Source organism: Taudactylus pleione, unplaced genomic scaffold (genome assembly GCF_031769625.1).
Source record: "Taudactylus pleione unplaced genomic scaffold, aTauple2 ptg000012l, whole genome shotgun sequence".
In the NCBI taxonomy this organism is placed as follows: Eukaryota; Metazoa; Chordata; class Amphibia; order Anura; family Myobatrachidae; genus Taudactylus; species Taudactylus pleione.
In genome coordinates, this window is record NW_028284415.1 from 15,739,707 (window position 1) to 15,760,064 (window position 20,358).

Sequence of the window (20,358 nt, forward strand, 5' to 3'; positions counted from 1 at the left end):
CATACTTTTGGCCGTGTGTGTGTGTGTATATATATATATATATCTAAGATAATTCTCCAGCCACAGACTTAGGGCCGTATTTAATCAGCCTCGAAAATTTCTATCCTTTTCGCCTGCCGGACTTTCCGCCTACATCGCGTGTTTTAGGAGAAAACACTTTCCATGTGAGCGGCCGCTTTTCGCCCCTATTCAATTCCAAAGGACACAAAAACGCGTCCCGGCGAAACTCAAACAGGCGAAAAGTGCTGTCAGATTTGGGGAAATCTACCTGCACCCCTCCCCCCCAAAAAAAGATGCACTGACATGGGGGATCACTATGGATACCCCCGAAAAGCCCTGCTGAAGGTATTTATGGTGCTTAAATGTTCTCAATTGCTGCTGTTTAGCGTCTTTGCACAAGTGGTAAAGAATAGCATTTTGCAGGGGTTTTTTTGGCAAAAATAAGTAGTCCCAGCAAATTTAGGGTACATGAAAATGGGTGCAAGCATGGTTAATTATCGCTAAAGAGTGGTTTTAAAAAACGCACCTTCAGCAATCAAAAAGACACCTGGGGCATACTCGGGGGACCCCCTGGAGTCTATTTTACTAGTTTTTAATTTTGTCCCCCAGCTTTGGTTTTTTCACCCCCAAAACTAAAGTACTTTTTTGGGGTGATCTAAAGTATTTTTTTTTTTTTGTCACATTTTTTTACGCAGTTTACCTTTGGGGGACTGTCCCAAGGCTTCAGGGGTGTTCCAGCAACTTTGCACCCTAAACCCCCATTTCTGCACTTTTTTCCGCTGGTTACAAGGCGCAGACTTTTCGCACTGAATACGGAGAAATTACGTCATTGGCGAAAACTTTATGCTGAAAATTGTTTATTGCGGCTAATTGAATACGGCCCTAAGGGCATATGCAATTGGGTGCGAAGTTTAGAGAGCTAAAAAACTTGCTTCCAATTTTGGATTACGCGGGTGTGCGCGCTTCGAATACCCACGGTGTCCAATGAAAAAAATAAAGTGGTCAGTAGGTTTTCAGAGCTGAAAATAAAAAGCTACTTACGTGTCTGGTGGTCGCCGCGGCTCCTGGTGGCCTCCCCTCCATTTTGTCACTGGCGAATGGGCTGCTGGGAGACTCCAGGTGTACTGGGAGGCGCACAGCCTGCTGGGAAATGTAGTTCTCTCAGTGCCTGCTCTACAAGGGGGGAGGGGTACACTCACACAGGAAAAATCAGACTTGCTCTGTGGGTGCGAGGAAATAGACGCGCTGAATTCCATAGAAGTCACGTGTCCCATTTTCAGGCACCTTGTTGAATAGTTACTAAAGCCCAGCGGCTGCGGTAAACACCCTGCGCCGCAGGGTTTTTTGAATATTTCGCCCGCAATTGGATATGCCCCTAAAGGTGCATATCCAGTACATGAGTGGAACGACTGTACGATTACAACATTGTAATCGTTCACCATCCTGTGCAGTGGATAATGAGCTCACACTGAACTATATGTCGTTCAGTGCAGACACCCTCCCTCATTCCCGAACATGCACAACCTGATGATCTCGTCAGGTCGGGCAGTATGTTCAGGCGATGACAAATGCCGACAACGACCAGCGGGAATGCGAATCGCTGGTCGTTGCCGGCATTTTACTGCACGATTAATGAGCGATTGAACGATAATGATGTCGTAATTGTTCAATCGCTCATTTTTCTCATGTAGTGGATATGCGCCTTAAATGTTCTGTATCTTATCTGGTGGGATAGCTGTGACAATATTAGTAGTCTTGCTCCCAAATTGAGTAGTTAAAAAACTGTTTCTCAGCTGTATTAGAGAGACATTCACCTAAGGTGTATGAGAAGGAGCTGACACTCACCTGGCCTTCCCCAGTGTGCTCCACTGCAGTGAGCCATCTCCATTTACAACACTTGGCCTAGAGGAAAATATGCTTCAAAGAGTTTATTAAAGGGAGTCACTCATCACTGAAAACAACATAGCGGCCTTTGTATGTTACACGATGAAATCAGTTCTCATTATTCAATCTGTGTGAACATGCCGAGCCTATATTAGGATGATCATCTTTGTGTTTGTTATTTTATGAATATCCATCTCATTTCACAGTGTGCTTCAGTTCCACTCTCTCCCACTTGAGGGGTGCATGCATTCATTGTAGACCAAAGCCATAATAAATCAGCAGTGTGTGGAGGGGTGTGCGACCTTTTTCATATGCTACATATACCAGTTACCTGACAATTGACATAGCCTAAAAAAAGCAACAGTTGTTATGTTGGTGAGTGGCTACTTCAACAATCTGATATATAATCTATTTAGCATTATTACTTCTTGTTCACTTATTTATGTACTGTGTAAGGCGCTGTGGAACACTTGTGGCACTATATAAAGGATAATAATAATTATAAACCTGTTGTCAATAAAATGCTCATCCTAAAACCTTGTTCGGGGTGGCAACTGTCTAGATTCCGGCGCCTATCTTTAGTCCCGTGTTGAGCTTGCGACTTCGGGATTACGACCGGCGGCGTCCGGTCCGCCGGTCTCCTATCTACATCCTCAGCAAAATAATATTTTAGATCTTTTAAAGGATCACTAAACTTGAAAAATGTAAACCATAAAGCTAAATACATTGTTCAATGTTTGCCTGAGTTTCCACTGCAGTATTATTACCTCCCATTACAGAAATCAGAAACCCCTCCCATTATATAGTACCTGCCAGTACGTAAGTAAGGGTCTTTTACAAACTGCAAGCCAGCAGTGCAGATGGATTTGGGACATCACATACTTTTGCCCAACTACACCTTAGTTTTTAATAGGGCCTACATCTTATACCTTCCAGTTGTACTTCAGTAGACAAGGCAATTTCATGTCAATAAATTTTTTTTTGTTATTGCTCAGCTTTAACCTGATGGATGGAGATAAAACAAAGTACAGGTTATTTCTAGGAGTGTCCACTACAAAATGATGCATTTTTATTAGGGATGTGCAGGCTCGGATAGGTTCGAGTTTGCACGCCGAGTTCGGATTTTTCCCTTCCAATTAACGGAACTCAGAAAGAGGCAAAACGTCATCTTGCATGGACAAACATCATCATTCCTGGACTTTGTCGTGGCGTGCAAACTCGAACCTATCCGAGCCTGCACATCCCTAATTTTCATGAGAATTGTTTCAGTAATTTTTGCGCCAAACAAACAGACATACACAACGTTCTTATAATATTAGTCTAGATTAAAAAATTATTTAAAAAAAAAATACATGCCTATAGACATAAACTAGCTGGGTGAAAGTGAATAGCTTTAGACTTAATTACTTTGGAATTAGCTCTCAAAGTTGAACTGCAACCAGTAGACCAGTAACACATCCTTTTATATAGCTACAGAGGCCGCACCCTTACCACTTAGTGTAATTGTATCATCTCTCACAACTGTCCCAGTTTAGGCAGGACATTTATGATTTCAGGGCTCTGTCCCTCGAATAGTCGTGATCACTTAGCAGAGTAGCACCAAACGGGTGCCTGCAGCAAGGCATGTGTGTTTGGCAGAGAGAACAGGCAGCTACACACTTTTCCCAATTCACAAAGTTGGCGGATTTGCTGTATGACTATGATAGTGTGTGAGCAGTAGCTCCATCATATGTCTCAGTGGTTCTCAAATACCCCCAACAGGTCATGTTTTAAGGATTTCTGCCTGTAGAAGATGATGTGATAATTACTGGACCAGCAAATTAGATTAATTCACCTGTGATTAAAGAAATCCACAAAACATGACCTGTTGGGGGTACTTGAGGATTGGTGATGAGAGCCCCATGAATGGTGTTGTGCCTCATTCCTCCTTATCAGATGTTGTCTCTTGGATCAAATCCGTGAGAAGGCAGCCAATCCCGTCCCTAGGAGCCAGTGACATCATCATTAGACCGTCACCACTGTGAGAATGTAATTATTCAATAGGAGTTTTACAGTCTATTCACATCAGTATAAATAAACATCAGATAAGTGACTTCTCAGGTTTCCTGGCAGCCATAGGTCATGTCTTTGCTTTTCATCTACAAAAGACAAATCACTTTTAAAGCAAATTGGACAATATTTCAGTGGTGAATCAGTTCTATTACTTATCTGTTAGCAAAGCATAGGGCTGTCTCATCCTAGCTACAAATAGTTAATAAATACATACATGTTATGATGTTTGTACAACAAAAACATGTCAGTATTAATGTGAAATGTAAACTTGCTAATAACTGCTTCATCTGACCTCAGAAGTTTTCTTGTATGTCTTATTATAGTTTATATACCAGAGTTTTCTTTCTTATTTTCGCTTTGTGTGAGATATGTGCAGAAAATAGATTGTACCCGTTATTTAACATGGAAAGAGAGCAGTATAGGACCCAGGATTCGCACTGCAGACCCTACTGTCCTTTATGACTGCCTGCTGTGCTGGCTCTTATTACGGATCTTATGTTGGGCATACACTGTACAATGATCTGTCAGATATCTGTCCAATCTGGCTGGTTGGAATGAAAACCTGGTAATGTATGGGAGCAAATGATAATCGACCATTTACTCACAAACACTGGAAAACAGACAAAAATGGTCGTTCAGACAAATTGGTTAAAACACACAAATTTAACCAATTTGAACAATTGTTTTTTTGTCCATTTTTCAGTGTTTAAAACCATATGATCGACTGTCATTGGCTCCCATACATTACCAGGTTTTCATTCCAACCAGCCAGATTGGACAGATAATTGTATAGTGTATGCCCAGCATTAGACTTTCTTTAAATGACATCTACAAAGCAACAAGTCATCTGAAAAAATACTTTTTTTGTTTTGATTTGAGAATACCCATAGCACAGCTAACACAATTAGGTTAAACGCCCACATATATAACCTTCCTCGCCACAAGTTGATGGCAAGGTGTGGACATAGTACATATTTTATATTCTCATCATCAGTAAACTTTAACAAGTCCTACAGCATTATAAATATATAGAGATACTGAATTATACCCTGCATACAACGATGCGGGACTGTGCTTTTAGCCTATACATGCAGAGTAAGAACAAGCACAGAGAATTACATAAAGGACAAGACGACCTTGCATATGTGTAAGAACATTATATGTGGCCCTTTGCGGTTGTTCGCAAATACAGAACAAAGGCTTTTCCCTCGTCACGTTTACAGGGCAAAAGAATTGTCATTATGTCCTTAGTCAGGATACCATTTCTTTAATTCTGTAAGCCTGATACCGTTCAATATGTATTTATATTATGTATTTAGGGGGTGATTCATCTAAAAAGAATTATATTCAGAATCAAATGTAGCAAAATTCACCCTATTCTTGAAATATATACCTTTCCAATAAAAAGTCCCAATTGCTTTCTATTAAGACATAGTTCTGTATAACCATTTACACTTGCCCAATCCATCTGCCATTTGTATGAATTATACATGCAACTTATTTAGGAAATGTGCCATTCTGGAATATCATCTAACGCAAAACATCTAGAAATGATGATAACCTCTACAAATGTTCAGCAGTCACACTCTGCTCTTCTATCACATTGGTGTAAGTAAAAGGGTGCAAATGCTAACCGGTGCAAATCTTGCAGCCCCCTTTTATATCATGCATACAGTATGAGAAGGCAAACTGTGCACAAGGGCGCTGTAGCCTGTAGTCACACCTGAACATATATCTTAGTTAAAGATAGGTATTTTACTGGCCAGAAGAATACATCCATTGTTCTACCTTTCCTATTTTGATTTTGGGCCTTCTATACCAGCACCTAATGAATTTAGCAGAAAAGTCCACTTTTATCTCTGTGATAGATGTCCATCCTTTAATGAAGCTGTAAAGGTCCCGCTTTCAGATAACAGGGAAATCATCAGCCTGTCTAGTTCCAAATGATCTAGAACTGTGTGATGCTGGAATTAGTGGCCGATAACATCTCTTTATTGCTTGTAAAGTTTGCGATTAATATTCGTTACTACCCCAGTAGAAATAACTCCATCTGTATGAGATCTCTGCAGAACCCACCTCGTCCTGCCAGCCCCCACTGCCACTTTTAATTAGCTATACATATCGAACCAGTAAGATTTGCAAACCACTTTTAATTAAAAAGGCAATTGAATTTATAACCATTGTTCATCATTTTTATTTTTTTTTATCGCTCCTGTCTGCTTATTACAATGAAACGCCCAACTATACATAACTATAACAAAGCAATTGAATCCGTTTTATGTTCAACTTTATGTAAACACCTGCGGCTATAAGATACTTTGCAGCACAATTATATTTCCAAATACACTCAATTTTAACCTGTGAAGTGGAGCAGACGGTCCATCAATCTGAGCTCAGTGGTGCAGGGTGCGTCTCCCAGCCTCCCTTTGTAATGGTACTTTGTTAGCTTTGAAGACCATTTGTATTATATGAGACTGAGATGCAGAATGAGAGAATACTACAGATATACAGTACTATGCCTCTTGTTTTGTGTGTAATATTACAGTGTCTTATCTCCATCCATGCTCATTTTTTCACTGAGCCTATTCTGTCCACCACACTGTACCGCATGGCCGGCGGTTCAAATCTTGGCAACGGCAGCCCGACAGAGGAGGAAATCCCGATCGTCCTTAAGGTAAGTATAAACTAATCTAAGTCTACCCCCTAACCCTAACCTCCCTCCCCTGTGCCTAACCCTAATCCCCCCTCTAAGTGCCTAAACCTAACCCCCCCTTCCCCGCCGCCTAAACCTAAGTCTCCCCGGGGGTGCCTAACCCTAACCCTCCCTGCCTCTAGCCTAACCCTAAGATTTTGACGCCTGTCATTTAACCCTTGCCGGGATTAGACAGTCGGGAAGTCTGCTGTCGGCATTGCGACGCCCGGTTTCGTGAACGTATACCCTGTACCTGTTGTCATTTTAGACAATATATCCGTCATTGGTTCTTTTCATGTTGCTGGCATAACTGAGAGCTGACACCTTGCCAGACTACGTACTTGGATGGCAATATTGCTATTTGTTTTATTTGTCTAATAATGAGATCTACTCATCACAACAGAATTAATAACTTGCCAGCTGTTTGTTTATAACAAAGTTAATATGTTTTATACTGAAAGAATGAAATTGAATTTATGCTTATAAGGTGTTTTATGTAGTTGTGGTGTAGTTGTGGCAGATGGTTTTACCCCCTGATGTCCTTTTTTGCATGATAAATATTCATTAATAGCATGTTAATGCACTAGCTAAAAAATAAACAGAATCAATCTTTTAAGTACTAGAATTTCTAAAATATTAGTTTGTGGTATAGTACATGTAGTAATTTAACCAGACGTTCCTCTAAAAGGTGATCAGTGCAATTGCCAATGTAATCACTGTACAGATCCGTCAGGCTGACATTCAGTTCACTGGAGTAACATTTAATCTGAGTGTGGGAGCCAGTGAGGGAGAGCAGGTGTTACATTAAAGGTGTATGTGAGCCCTGGGCAAACTCCTTACGTTACAGGTCATAGTTCATATGAGCAATTCTGAGCTAGAGAGCCGCAGCTCAAAGACTTCACATTTGAAAAAGACACCTCCATCTATGAGTGCAGATTCTAACCTGCAAGCAGCTGGGCAACGCCACACAATCTGGTGCAATGCTGGGGGAAGGATAGAAATTCACAGGAAAGAAATGGGATTTCTGCATGGCAGGAAGGTGATTGTGAAACAGTTAATCGCAGGCACACATTAGTGAATTAATAAAGCACATTTTGAAAATGTCCTTGAGGCTGCAATTAATGAATGAATGTTTGTTTATTGAAAACCCCATCTCTGCAAACTCCACATCACCAATAATGACTGCAGGGTAATGAACTATAACGATCGGATAAATTTCCTAACTGCAGCATGTAGTACTGACACATTCATCCAGTGATCCATGATGTGCCTCCATCTAATGCTTGGCACTCCCTGTCCTGCAGGTGGCAGGTAACTGATGTATGTGTAGACAGGAAGTCAGAAAATATCAGAGATTTGCAAGATACATATTACAACGTGTGTACTGTGATCTCTGCTTTGAATATGAATAGGTTAATAAGGGGACTAAATTGTGAGCTAGTGTACTGGTCGCCCACCAAGATAACCATTCTGGCAGCTGTACATATATACAATACAGCACTTTTAGTTCAATTAAGAACTAGTGACACCACTGAGGCAGTAAGTCCAAAGTAAATTTATACACTGCATTGTAATAAATACTGATTCAGTCCACAAAATGGCTGCCTCCACCATGTTACGTGCCTTGTATACTGTAATAGCACATATAGAGTTTTTCATACACTAATGAACCATTAAGGTTGCTCTTGGAAACTGATGAAAAGTCAGTTGTGCAGTGTTGCATTGTACAGCAGGTTCTCAGTGCTGCTCTTTCAGGGTGGAGTTCTCCTAAGATTAAACTTCTGACTCTTTTGTTTCCAGATCACTTGTATACATGCAACACTTATGATATACTCATTTCACTTCTTTAATTTTTACAATATGCAATATAGTACCAACCTGATTATATTATGCACATATGGGGAAGCCTGTAACATTCACCCAAGGGGATAGAATAAACCAACCCAAACCACTGGCGTGGGAGCCAATATGGCCTCATTACAGCTAGCCATTAGAAATTGCTACACACATATTATTTATTATTTATTTGTTTATTAACAGTTTTTTATTTAGGGAAGCATATTCCACTTCGCTTTACAATTGGAAACAACATTAATAGAACAAAACTGGGTAGTAACAGACAGACATAAAGGTAAGAGGGCCCTGCTCGCAAGCTTACAATCTATAGGGACATAGGTGTTAATACACAAGGATAGGTGCTACATATTGCAAATTGGTCCAGCCAGATTGCAGAGGTTATTGGTGAGCTGTATGATCCAGTCACGCAAGAAAGTTGTCCTAGGGTTAGGAGGATGTGAAAGTGAAGAAAGAGAAAATATGTGAGGTTATGTGTGGACTGTAAGAAGGGATGTAAGTAGATAGGGAAGCTATGTGTGCGGTTCTGGAATCTGATAAGCTACTGAAGAGGTGAGTTTTCAGGGATGTTCGGAGACTAGCGGAAAGTATTATTGTGAGTGGGAGGGCATTCCACAGAGTGGGTGCAGCCCCCCCAAAAAGTCCTGTAACCGTGCATGGAAACAAGTAATGCGTGTGGATGAGAGATGCAAATTTTGAGCATAACGGTAGGCGGGTTGAAGATATTTTAAGAGAAGTGAAGAGATGTATGTTGGTGTGGTATGGTTAATAGCTTTATGTGTAAGTAAAAGTATTTTATATTGAATATGATAGAAGACTGGTAACCATTGGAGGGACTGACAGAGCGAATCAGCAGACAATAAACATTTAGCGAGGAAGATCAGCCTCACAGCTGCATTCAAAATGGATTGTAGCGGCAAGAGTCTGTTTTTGGAAAGACCAGTAAGAAGACTATTGCAATAGTCAATGCAGGAAATTAGTGCATGGATTAGAGTTTTGCAGTGTCTTGTATAAGATATGGGCGTATTGAGGATATGTTTTTTTACATGTATGTAACATGATTTTGACACACATTGAATGTGAGGAACAAAGGATAGTTCAGAGACAAGGATGACACCTAGGCAACAGGCTTGCGGGGTGGGGTTGATTGTATAGTTGTCAACAGCGATCGATATATTGGGCTGTTGGAAATATAATTCTGTTTTAAATATAATGAAGTTTGAGGTGACGAGATGCCATCCATGATGAAATGGCAGAGAGACAATCAGTGACATTTACCAGCACAGATGGTGACAAATCTGGGTTGGAGAGGTAGATTTGAGTATCATCCGTGTACATATGATACTGAAAACCAAAAGAGCTGATTAGTTTGCCAAGAGAGGCGGTATAGATTGAGAAAAGCAGATGACCTAAGAGTGAGCCTTGCTGTACTCCAGCTGATAGAGGTAGCGAAGAGGAGGCAGGATCAGAAAAGCGAATAGTGAAAGAGCAATCAGATAGGTAGGATGAGAACCAAGAAAGAGCTGTGACCTGAAAACCTAGGGATTGTAGTGTTTGTATAAGAAGAGAGTGGTCAACAGTGTCAAAGGCAGCAGAGAGATCTAGAAGAATAAGAAGTGAGTAATCGCCCTTAGACTTAGTGCTGTCTCTGTGGAGTGTTGGGAACGAAAGCCTGACTGAAGTGGGTCCAATAAGGTGTGCGAGTTAAGACAGTGTGTGAGGTTAGTGTAGGCAAGTCTCTCCAGTAGCTTGGAGGGGCATGGGAGCTGAGAGAGAGTTCGGGTCAGAATTTAGTTTTTTTTCATAATGGGAGTAATCACCACATGCTTGAATAGTGATGGGAAAGATACCAGTATAATCCAGTCTTGGGGTCTGAATAAGGGTCCAGAAGTTCAACAAGTCCTTCAGTTCATGATATCAGGGGAGGGCAGCGCTGTCCTTATTTTTCTAGATTCAACTGGATGTACGGTCCTTTATGTCTGCGCTGTGTTTCATTGATCAGAGACGCTTATTTTGAAAATGGGTCGGTCTTCACATATGACTTGCTGTGATCAGCATTAGTTAGTCTTGGGGTCTTAAATTTATAGTCAGCAATACTGACTCACTCATTCTCCTCTCCAACCCTCAGCACTACCGATTTTAGGTGGGACAGTTTTGATTTTGATTGTGGGACAGGAACATGGTATTCACACACTGGACCTGATTCTGAGTCTGACTTTTATTCCCACTGTTCTAGTGACCGCAAATACAGCCATCATTATTAGTATCAGCACTTGTACCAGCCCCTTGCTAGGTGCAAGGGATCCGTCAGAAACGAGTGTCCTCTCCTCACACACGTGAGTCAGAAAAGCATGGAGCTAATGATATACATCCACGACACTCCCATCAGAAACGGCTGCTCTGTGCGTCTTGATACTCCTTGCCAGTCACTGTCTAAAAAAGCCTACTTCACATTAGGCTCCGTCTGCACAACATGTGCAGTCTGTTCCAAATTGTGAGATGCTTCTAGTTTCACAGATGTCTCCGACTCACCTCCATTGTGGTCTGAATTTATTCTTATTGTTCTGTCACAAATTTTTTGAGGTTGAGAAATTTGTTTAATCCTTTGGTCAGAGTCCCTCTAATCGATTTGTAATGTTGTGATAATCAGCAATGGAATATTGTAGCTACCAGTGCTGCCATCCCTGTTACCCGCTACACTTTCCTCCTCTACAGTGTATCTTCTGCGAGCCTTTAGCCCTATAGCTCTCTGATGTGCTGTGCTGCATCCAGACTCCTGCATGGCTCTGACCACTGTAACAGCATAGATTTATAACACTGTGCTTGGGAGCTGTAATGACACAAAGTAGCTCCTGTGGTCCTGGACAAAAGCACAGGAAAGTAACTAGCAGCCACGACCACTGCGGATGAGAAGAAAGGAAACGGAAGGGGGATATACTCTGGTTTCCAGGACAAACACCCAAACTCAGCAAAGACGAACAGTCTCTTTATACAGCTTGTATATATAATACCCAAATGAGGAAGCATTTGGAAAAAGAAGATTGAACTTTATGAGGAGCTGCTCCTCTAAACCAGGCTTGGTTTGGAGTAATGCTACTGATAAATTAGAGTGCAAGCTCTTCAGCATTGACAGGGCTTTCTATATAGAAGATTAAGAACTACAGTTGTGTGTGTCTGGATTGAAACTAGAATGAGTTAAACTATACTTTTTATCACAGACGGATATATTCTTAACTATCTTAACTATAGTTTATTTGTAATAAGGATTATAATAGATTAAAGGAATTTATTGTCTACTGCACAGTTACATATGTGACCGTTCCTCTCTGGCTCCCCTGCCACTCTTACCCAGTGTAAACACTACTAGTATCCAAATGTGTACAATGGGTTTAATTGATTGCCAACTATAAACTTCCTGGTTCATAAAGGACATTCTTGTAGAAAAGCTTGGTCACAATTAGTGTGTGAATAGCAGGTAAAAATATATACTATCTCTCTCTCTCTGCAGTCCTCTCCTAGCAGTGTCCTTTGCCGCAGTCTGCGCAATCCCAGGGATCTCATTGCTGACCTTCGCTGTCAATCCTCTGACCGGGGCCCTGGGTGCTTTCAATATCTTCCTTTACACCTGCTGTTACACCCCTATGAAACGGATCAGCATCACTAACACCTGGGTGGGTTCTGTGGTGGGTGCAATCCCACCAATTATGGGCTGGACCGCAGCAACTGGCAGCCTGGATGCAGGTGAGCAACTATAAGATTTGCACTGTTCAGTAATTGTTGGAGGCTTTTAGGAACTAAGGCCTGTCTAAAACCATGACTACATTAATAGCCTATTGTGTCATTAAACAGTATACTGCTATTTCTATCTGTGATGTGCCTGTCATATAGATGTGTTTTCCTAAAGTCAGAACCATATGTTGAATACAATCTTCTTCTCCGTCTCTAAGCAATCAACAAATTGGCCCCTCTCACTTGTATTGAATCACTCAGTTTTACAGTTCAATCTTTAACATGCCACTAAGGCAAAACACACATTGATATGCAATTCACCACATACAACTTAAATCTAGAGGACGAGGTCTCCCACCCTGCCGTACTACAGCCCTGTACTTTTAGAGGTCAGTACTGACCCTGTACCCTGCCACATTATAACCCAGTCCTTATAGAAATCAGTACTTTTAGAAGTCTACAGCCCTGTCCCTTTGGAGGTCAGTAGTACTGACATTTATGTACCTTTAGTGCCAACCTCAATAAGGCATGGTCTTAGACACAGATTACATAGGCCTGCTCCCATGCTGAGGAGGCTAATTGTACATTAATGGCCAAAGCCCACCACCTGTGAGCCTTTTCAGGGCTACTTATCTTTTATATGAGCCCTTAGCACATGTCAATCAAACATATATAGGAATAAAATTACTTTTGTGATGTCATGCTGTACTAATTACAGTCTCCATTTATATAAGTAATTCTCCATATTACTACCAGGTAGACGGTAGTGATGGTCATGAGGGTACCTTAATTGCTACTCTTCTAATCAGTCCACATTGTGTAAAGAGCAAGAACCCAGATCCTATCTGCATTCCACTTGTCAGGACTGCTGTCAATAGCTCAATCAGACACAGTAAGCGAGTGCTGCACTTCATATGAAGAGGGGGCTGTGTAAACACCAATTGCTTATGTGCCTTCGGGACAATTTAACACTTTCTGCGCTGGTGAGATTATATAGCACAAAATGCATGGAAATAAATAACCTATTGGTTATCTGTAGAGAAATATTACATTGGGATGATTTTATAAAGTGGGTGCACTGTTAAGTCTCCATAAATTATTTTAAATGATGCATAGCATTATACTAGATTTGATTCATCTAGATATATAATCCTAACACTATAGTACAGTAATACACAATAACATTATATGTTACCCAAGGAAGCATGTTATCAGTACAGTCTTAATAAGCTTGCCATCTTATATTATGTGGGGAAGACCCATACCCAAAGAACATTTGGAAAGATTGTATACTGATTGACTGGGAGGACCCCCAAGAAATGTCCTGATTACCTTACCCTGGCTTAAGGAGCTTGCACTCTATCTATGTAAACAATATAACCTGGAAGAAAACCACTGTAGTAGTAGTATAGATACTGTCCTGCTCATGTAGTAATGATTACAGAGTGGTTACTGTACAGTATACCTTTGCTGTACCCCGCAGAAACATGTGCCTCTCACTCACATAGTCACATCCATCTAACCCTGACCTCTCGTAGAAACACCATAAAACACTCAGCTGTCACTGTAGGTTAGGAACACATAGCTGTCGCCCTCCTCCTAAACACTGACGTGATGCCATGGGAGACCCTTAGTGGAAGAACCCTTCCTGTGGGGATACTTTGATTTGTTTGTGTAACAAAGAAACAAACATCCTCGGACTGATGAATGATGGCGTTTCCCCGTCCTAATTTATTTTCTCAGCTTTTTGCAGAGGCACAAACCAGGCTGTATGTTTACTTGCAGCAACGTTTGAGGACTCTTCTACAAACTGTTTAAATAACATGTTCTAAGAGCTGTGCCCTCAGGCTGGTACCATATTAAATAGACTCGGGCACTATAGTCACTGTGTAATATGAATTGTGTTAATGACTGGAAGAAGAGGCCTTTTGTTCTTGTAATGTTCATGTTCTTCACTTCCTAAGCAGCCATTGTTATGAGTAGTAGCACAGTACGTATAGTGGCAGTGAGGGAGAGAGAGATACGTGCACTGTGTGTCAGAACAAAACTGTCCTCACTCTTGTCATACTTTGGGCCTGATACATAGGTGTACCCAGATGCGACTGCGTCTATTGGCAGTCACCTGTCTGCAGCTTCATGCAAATGCTGCTATAAAGTCCTGCCCTGGTGTACATCAGTGCGTATGAATGTGCAAGGGCTGAGATGGCCACTTTGAGCATCTTTAGACACTCTAATAACACTTGGTCCGTCTTGTGCCAGCCCTACAGCAGGTTCAGCCTCCAATGAAGCGATTGAGCCCCTGTGTACACAGCCATTTGAAATGAGTACAGTTTTACAGGGCCCACACAGATTCTAAGGAGGGTCACCTTGCGCTCCCCAGATAGGTAATTTCTACTGCACTATCATTATATTTAGGTCCTCACTTTCTCTTAGAACAAGTACAGAGTTCCCTTACCTTCTGAGCAGACAATGATTTAGGAGCCCTAGGATGCTATCTACAGTGCCCAGGCTCTTATGGTTTAAATTGCTATAACAAACTGAGCGAGAGATTTGCAGACATGTCACATCTGTCTCACTCAAAGAAACCATAATACATTGACTGGGCAATATTGTATAAATTACGAGGCACATATTTATTGTATTGTCTTATATATGCAATGCACAGATCCCGCTGTGTGCTGGTGTGAGGATACTGACCGCACAACAAGAGATCAGTTGTTACATTATGTACTTTGTCTGCTCTGTTTGGTTCCATCGTTTATGAATCACTAAAGAGTGTAGGTGCCAGTGAGTTACATAAGTATACAGCCTGTCAGCATTGGTTTCCTAGTGAGTTGCATTCCTGTGGTTATTGGATCAGCCCACAGTATGGCTGCCTCCACTGTGCCTGCGATTCTGCTTATTCTTAGCTAAATATTAGTGCAAGTGACAATTTCACTTTAAAGTGATATCATGCTGGGATTGAGAAGCGGTTCTATCTTTTGGAAACATATAGATGGTCAGCCAAGTGGAGGTGCCTCTTACCTTTGCCAACACAAGTAGTTATAAATCAAACCTTCTTTTTATTGATAGTACTTTGATAAAATTGTGTTTTATTTCTAAAGCTGTATAACCTATATAGCACCTTACTGGCCAGTTAGGGTAGTTGTATAGAGCACCAGATCACGTGCTGGTTCCCCTGATACACGCTTAGTACATCATGCATTCTTAATGTCTGTAGATTGAGAGTAGAGGGAATTATATTTAGAGGTAAACAAAACACATTGTGTTCTCTGTAATGTAGTATGGCCACATAAAATACATTACAGGCTGCTATAGTGGACACGAATTCATTATTGATAATCATAAGACAGTGTTCTGAACTGAGGGGATGAAATTCAGTTAGACATAAGATGCAGAGAGAGACACTCTCTGGTAAATGTTCTGGAAAAATGCCAGATGGCAAATTACCAGTTTCTTTTGAAAATGGTGAGTAATTTTGTACTAATGGTTCTTCATTGTGTTGCAGGAGCCCTGCTTTTGGGAGCAATCCTCTACTCGTGGCAGTTCCCTCACTTCAATGCCTTGAGCTGGAACCTCAGAGAAGACTACTCTAGGGGTGGTTATCGAATGATGTCCGTCACGCATCCAGATATGTGTCGCCGTGTGGCGTTGCGTCACTGCCTGGGGCTCATAGGATTGTCGACCTTAGCTCCAGTTCTGGATGTCACTACATGGAACTTTCCCATAATCTCCCTTCCCGTCAACTTGTACATCTCTTACCTGGGCTACAAGTTCTACCGGGACGCAGATCGTAACAGTTCTAGGAAGCTGTTTTTCTGCAGCCTGTGGCACCTGCCAACACTTCTGCTTCTCATGTTAACCTGCAAAAAGTCTGTAGTAGGGAAGAAAGAGAAAAAAGAGATAATCCAGGATCCAAGCTGAGTCTGAATCTTCCATGAGGAACATGGGGTCAGGACAGAGAAGAACTGTGGTGTGCCTGGGCATTATGGTGTCCCTTAATCAATTACTACTGTGCAGACATTTACAGAGCGAGAGAGTGGTGTACTGTGTTGGCCAAGTGTGTTGGCCAAGAATGCATTTTTAGGCCCCAGAATTGCCATTTAGGCCAACCTTTCTACCTCTTACCCATACGGTGAGCCAGCTATAGGAACATACAGCAATTTAAAAACCACTTAACGTAAGTTAATAAACCTTATCTTTAACCTATCAACCCCCACATAGTTCCACACAGGTGTCTTATCCAGTAAACTATGGACAATGTGGGAAAAGAAAACATCCCACCTTCTTTAAGTTGCAGTGGCTGCCACTGTCTTACAAATATTAGATGATGTTCTTTTGAAATAAAGTAAATTAATGATGCCATGTCCAGTTGAATAACCCGAACACAACCTTACAATAAATTTTTCATGTTAGGAATCTTGCTGCAAATGGATACATGTGAATTATAACCTAAAAAGTTATATTAGTGCAGGGAAGGACAAAATAATATAGAATTCACTGGGTGTCAACAGGATTTTCTAAGTAGTCAGGGACAATGTACATCTGTTGAAATATCTACCAAAAGCTAAGCACCCTGCTGTGATGGTCAATGCCCACTTTTTATATAGCCAATTATAAAGAAGATACAAGTCTTAGGGTCCCTGGCATTTTAACCGGAAACAGAAGAAGAGTGAGTGGTGACTCCAGAGAGAGATGTCACACGGAAACAGAAGAAGAGTGAGTGGTGAGATGTCATCCGGAAACAGAAGAAGAGTGAGTGGTGACTCCAGAGAGAGATGTCACCCGGAAACAGAAGAAGAGTGAGTGGTGAGATGTCATCCGGAAACAGAAGAAGAGTGAGTGGTGACTCCAGAGAGAGATGTCACCCAGAAAGAGTAGAATGAATAGTACTTGAGGCTCTATGTGTGCTCTATGTGCCTGATTCAGATTTGGGAATAGAGTAAGATAGAGCAAGTAACTGTGCACCTGAACAAACCATGTTGCAATGCAAGGGCTACAAATACATACATTTTTGAGTATGCAGGATAAATACTGGCTGCTTTTGCATGTAACCCACAAATGCTGGACAACTTTATTTTTGCACTGCAATGTAGATTTTAGTTTGGACTTTCCCCCCCCCCCCCCCCACCAAATCTAAATCTCTCTGCACATAGAACATCTGCCCCACCTGCAATGCTACAGTACATGGTTTTACCAAGATGCACAGTTACTTGTTATATATCTTACTCTGTTCCCAAATCTGAATCAGGCCCTCTGTCAGTTCTCAGTCGCAGCAATAACACAACAGAGAAACCTATCCGTACAATGCTGGACACAGCCGCAGCAAGTACCCTCTCTTCCCTGTCAATATCCTTAACAACATTTTATTTTCCTTATCTATAGACTACATGAAGTTTAGAAACTATATTGTAATAAGTTGTATTCATAGGAATGTATCCATCTTTTCATACAATTCACGACGCAGGGAATGGAACGAGTAGTGTCTTCATCATGTTTTTTTTTTTGTCATTTAACTTATTATTTTTTACATTTTTATTTTCCTTATACAAAAATAATGTTCATATTATGTCTCATCAATGGTTTTGCCAGGTGACTGCAACTAATTTATCATAGAACACCTATTAGAATGGCCTCTTAAATACTAAAGCTTTTATGTGTAACCTATAATGTCAGATGGTTAATTAGATGCTGAATTCAATTTTACTTAGGCTTTTACCAAACTTTTTTCAAATATGTTAATTAACTATAACTACGGTTATGATCTTGCTGTATCATCCAGTGTTGTGCTTCCTCTCCCCTGCACAAGTATCTGACATTGTCCTTGTATATCATACAAGACATTGCTGCCTTCGGTGGGACAGCTTGTTGTAATAAAGTAAGGCTAAAATAAAGTGCTGTCCCAGTATCTGCACTTTGGAGAGGGACAGAAGTCAGCATTGGAATAAAAGCACAGGTAGAGATGGATTATGCAGCAGATCTTCCAAATTGTAAATATATTTAATTTATATTTGAAAAATATCATAGATAAATGTTTACATTTATTTTATTATGAAGACAAAGACTGGATCAAGGAAATGTGGAGTCACTATGCCATGTATATATCCCAATAATACAAGATGGGAGCGTCCCAGTGTGAAATAATGCAGGAGCTATAAATACCCTTTTTACCTAGACTTCATCACTGCCGCCAACGTCCACTCATATGAAATTGCCTTATAATTCAAAACATTATACAGTCCAGCACGGCCTGAAGGAGCTCTATGTACTTGAAAATAAATTCAATCTCAAATATACTGTAATAATGCAAATTATCATGTGTTTTTGACATTGCTTATTTCATAAAACATAAAACCAAAATTAATAGCTGTACTGTTTTTGTTTTATGCTACATCTGCAGTTTCCTAAATGAACAATGTCATATTTCATGGGTCTCATAGTTGTCCACATCCATCCTGTAGAGGGTTCCCGTGCTCCATGGCCATGATACTGATAAGCACTAAATGTTTCCTTCTGTTACCTATTCTATACATAATTTAATTTATAAGTGTTGATTCTGACTCATTCGTTCCAATACATCGTAAGATGTCTGTATACTGTATGCGATTTAGACGGTGTTCATATACAGAATATATTACACCTGGCCGTATATTTTAATAGTGATCAGATCAGGGCTGTATAATCCCTTAAATCACTAAATTAAGGGCTATGTGTCCAAATGCATTAACATTGCTGGTCAAAGCCAGTGCCAGAGCATCTCATTATGATACCCAATTGGCAAGCTTTGATGCCAGGAAAAGTCAGTCAAGTATATATTGTAGCTGTGTTAATGGAAAGTGGAATGGTCAAGTGAGCACATATGACAGGTACTCTACCCCATACATTGAATAACAATGTCTCTTTGTTTAATACCAGCAACGATTGGCGCAGTTATTCTGCCAGGCTGTTATAGTGTGCCAGTTATATTCTGATGCTAAGGCAGCCATTTTGTGGCCTGAACAATTATTCATTATAATGCAGCCTCAATTCAGCAAGAACCAGCAACATCTTGTCAATTCACCAGCGAACAGTGATAGGAAGTGTTAACCTGCATTCTCTATATAAAAGCCTTTGCTGTCTCCGGTATGTAGATATGGGCATACTTTTACCATGAGCTTCCAGCATTTGCCACAACAAATTTGCTGGTGAACAAAATAATGATGTTTTTACCTCTAGCACTGGCACACTAAACTGGCACACTACACTGGCACTGAGAATCATCCGCTATAGGGAAAAGGAAAACCTTCTACCTCTTTTGTATCACCTAAACGAAAGCTTGTTCCATCTCTTAACAATGAATCTCATACCATCAGTGTGCCCATTTGCCAACTTCATCTTTAATATTGAGCCTAAAATGAGAAAATAAACAACCACCTGATTTAGGGGAATGGTTAATCATGAAGAAGTGAACCTTACGTAGTCTTTAAAAGGAGCAAATAGTTTGTAGTGCAATATCCATTTGTAGATATGACCAGTTGCATTTTCAAATGAGTGAACTTAAATTTTAGGGTTAGTTTTTAGGCTTGTTTATTATTCAGCATAGTTCAATACAGAGTGTGGGGATATATGGAGTATTACTGTGCAGATGTTTACTGCACCACGGTCATCTGCCAGAACTGAAATATTTGAAGTCATATTAATACAGTTCTACGGTACAGTACTTGCTGGAGGAATGTTCCTCATAACCAAAACACTTTAACCACTTAAAAGACGATATTTTTTTCATCAAAACCGCACAGAAATTGTCGTTTTTCTACATCAGGGTCCATAGGGTATCTACAGGATACCTTAGGGTACAGGTGATGACGTCAGGCATCGGGCACCATAGAGTTAAGTTTTCAGCCTCCCAGGATGCACTAGGGTCCCCCTCCTATACCCCGCCCCCGAGCCAAGGCATCTCAGTTTCATTGGTGCCCGGCTCGGAGTCGGAGCACATGTTTAGAGGGGGGCTAAGAATAGCCCCTGAAGTTTTCTTCAAGGCAGCTGTGGCTGCACATCTGGGAGTATAGCATGGACAGTCACTGCTGACGTCCATGCTGTCTCCCCTACACCCCGCCGGTACCAGAATGCCGGTACTGATCCGGGGATGCTGTTAAGTATCTGGGGTC

General features: G+C 40.9%; 1 protein-coding gene across 1 annotated transcript in view; it reads left to right on the forward strand.

The window, feature by feature from the left end:
- Positions 1-18,547, forward strand: part of COX10 (cytochrome c oxidase assembly factor heme A:farnesyltransferase COX10) — a 138,319-nt gene extending 119,772 nt beyond the window's left edge. Inside the window, exons 6-7 of the mRNA XM_088468456.1 lie at positions 11,991-12,223; positions 15,720-18,547. Of these exons, the coding sequence (XP_088324582.1) occupies positions 11,991-12,223; positions 15,720-16,135 (649 nt within the window). The 3' untranslated portion in view covers positions 16,136-18,547. The remainder of the gene's footprint in view (positions 1-11,990; positions 12,224-15,719) is intronic.
- The last annotated feature ends 1,811 nt before the right edge of the window (positions 18,548-20,358 follow it).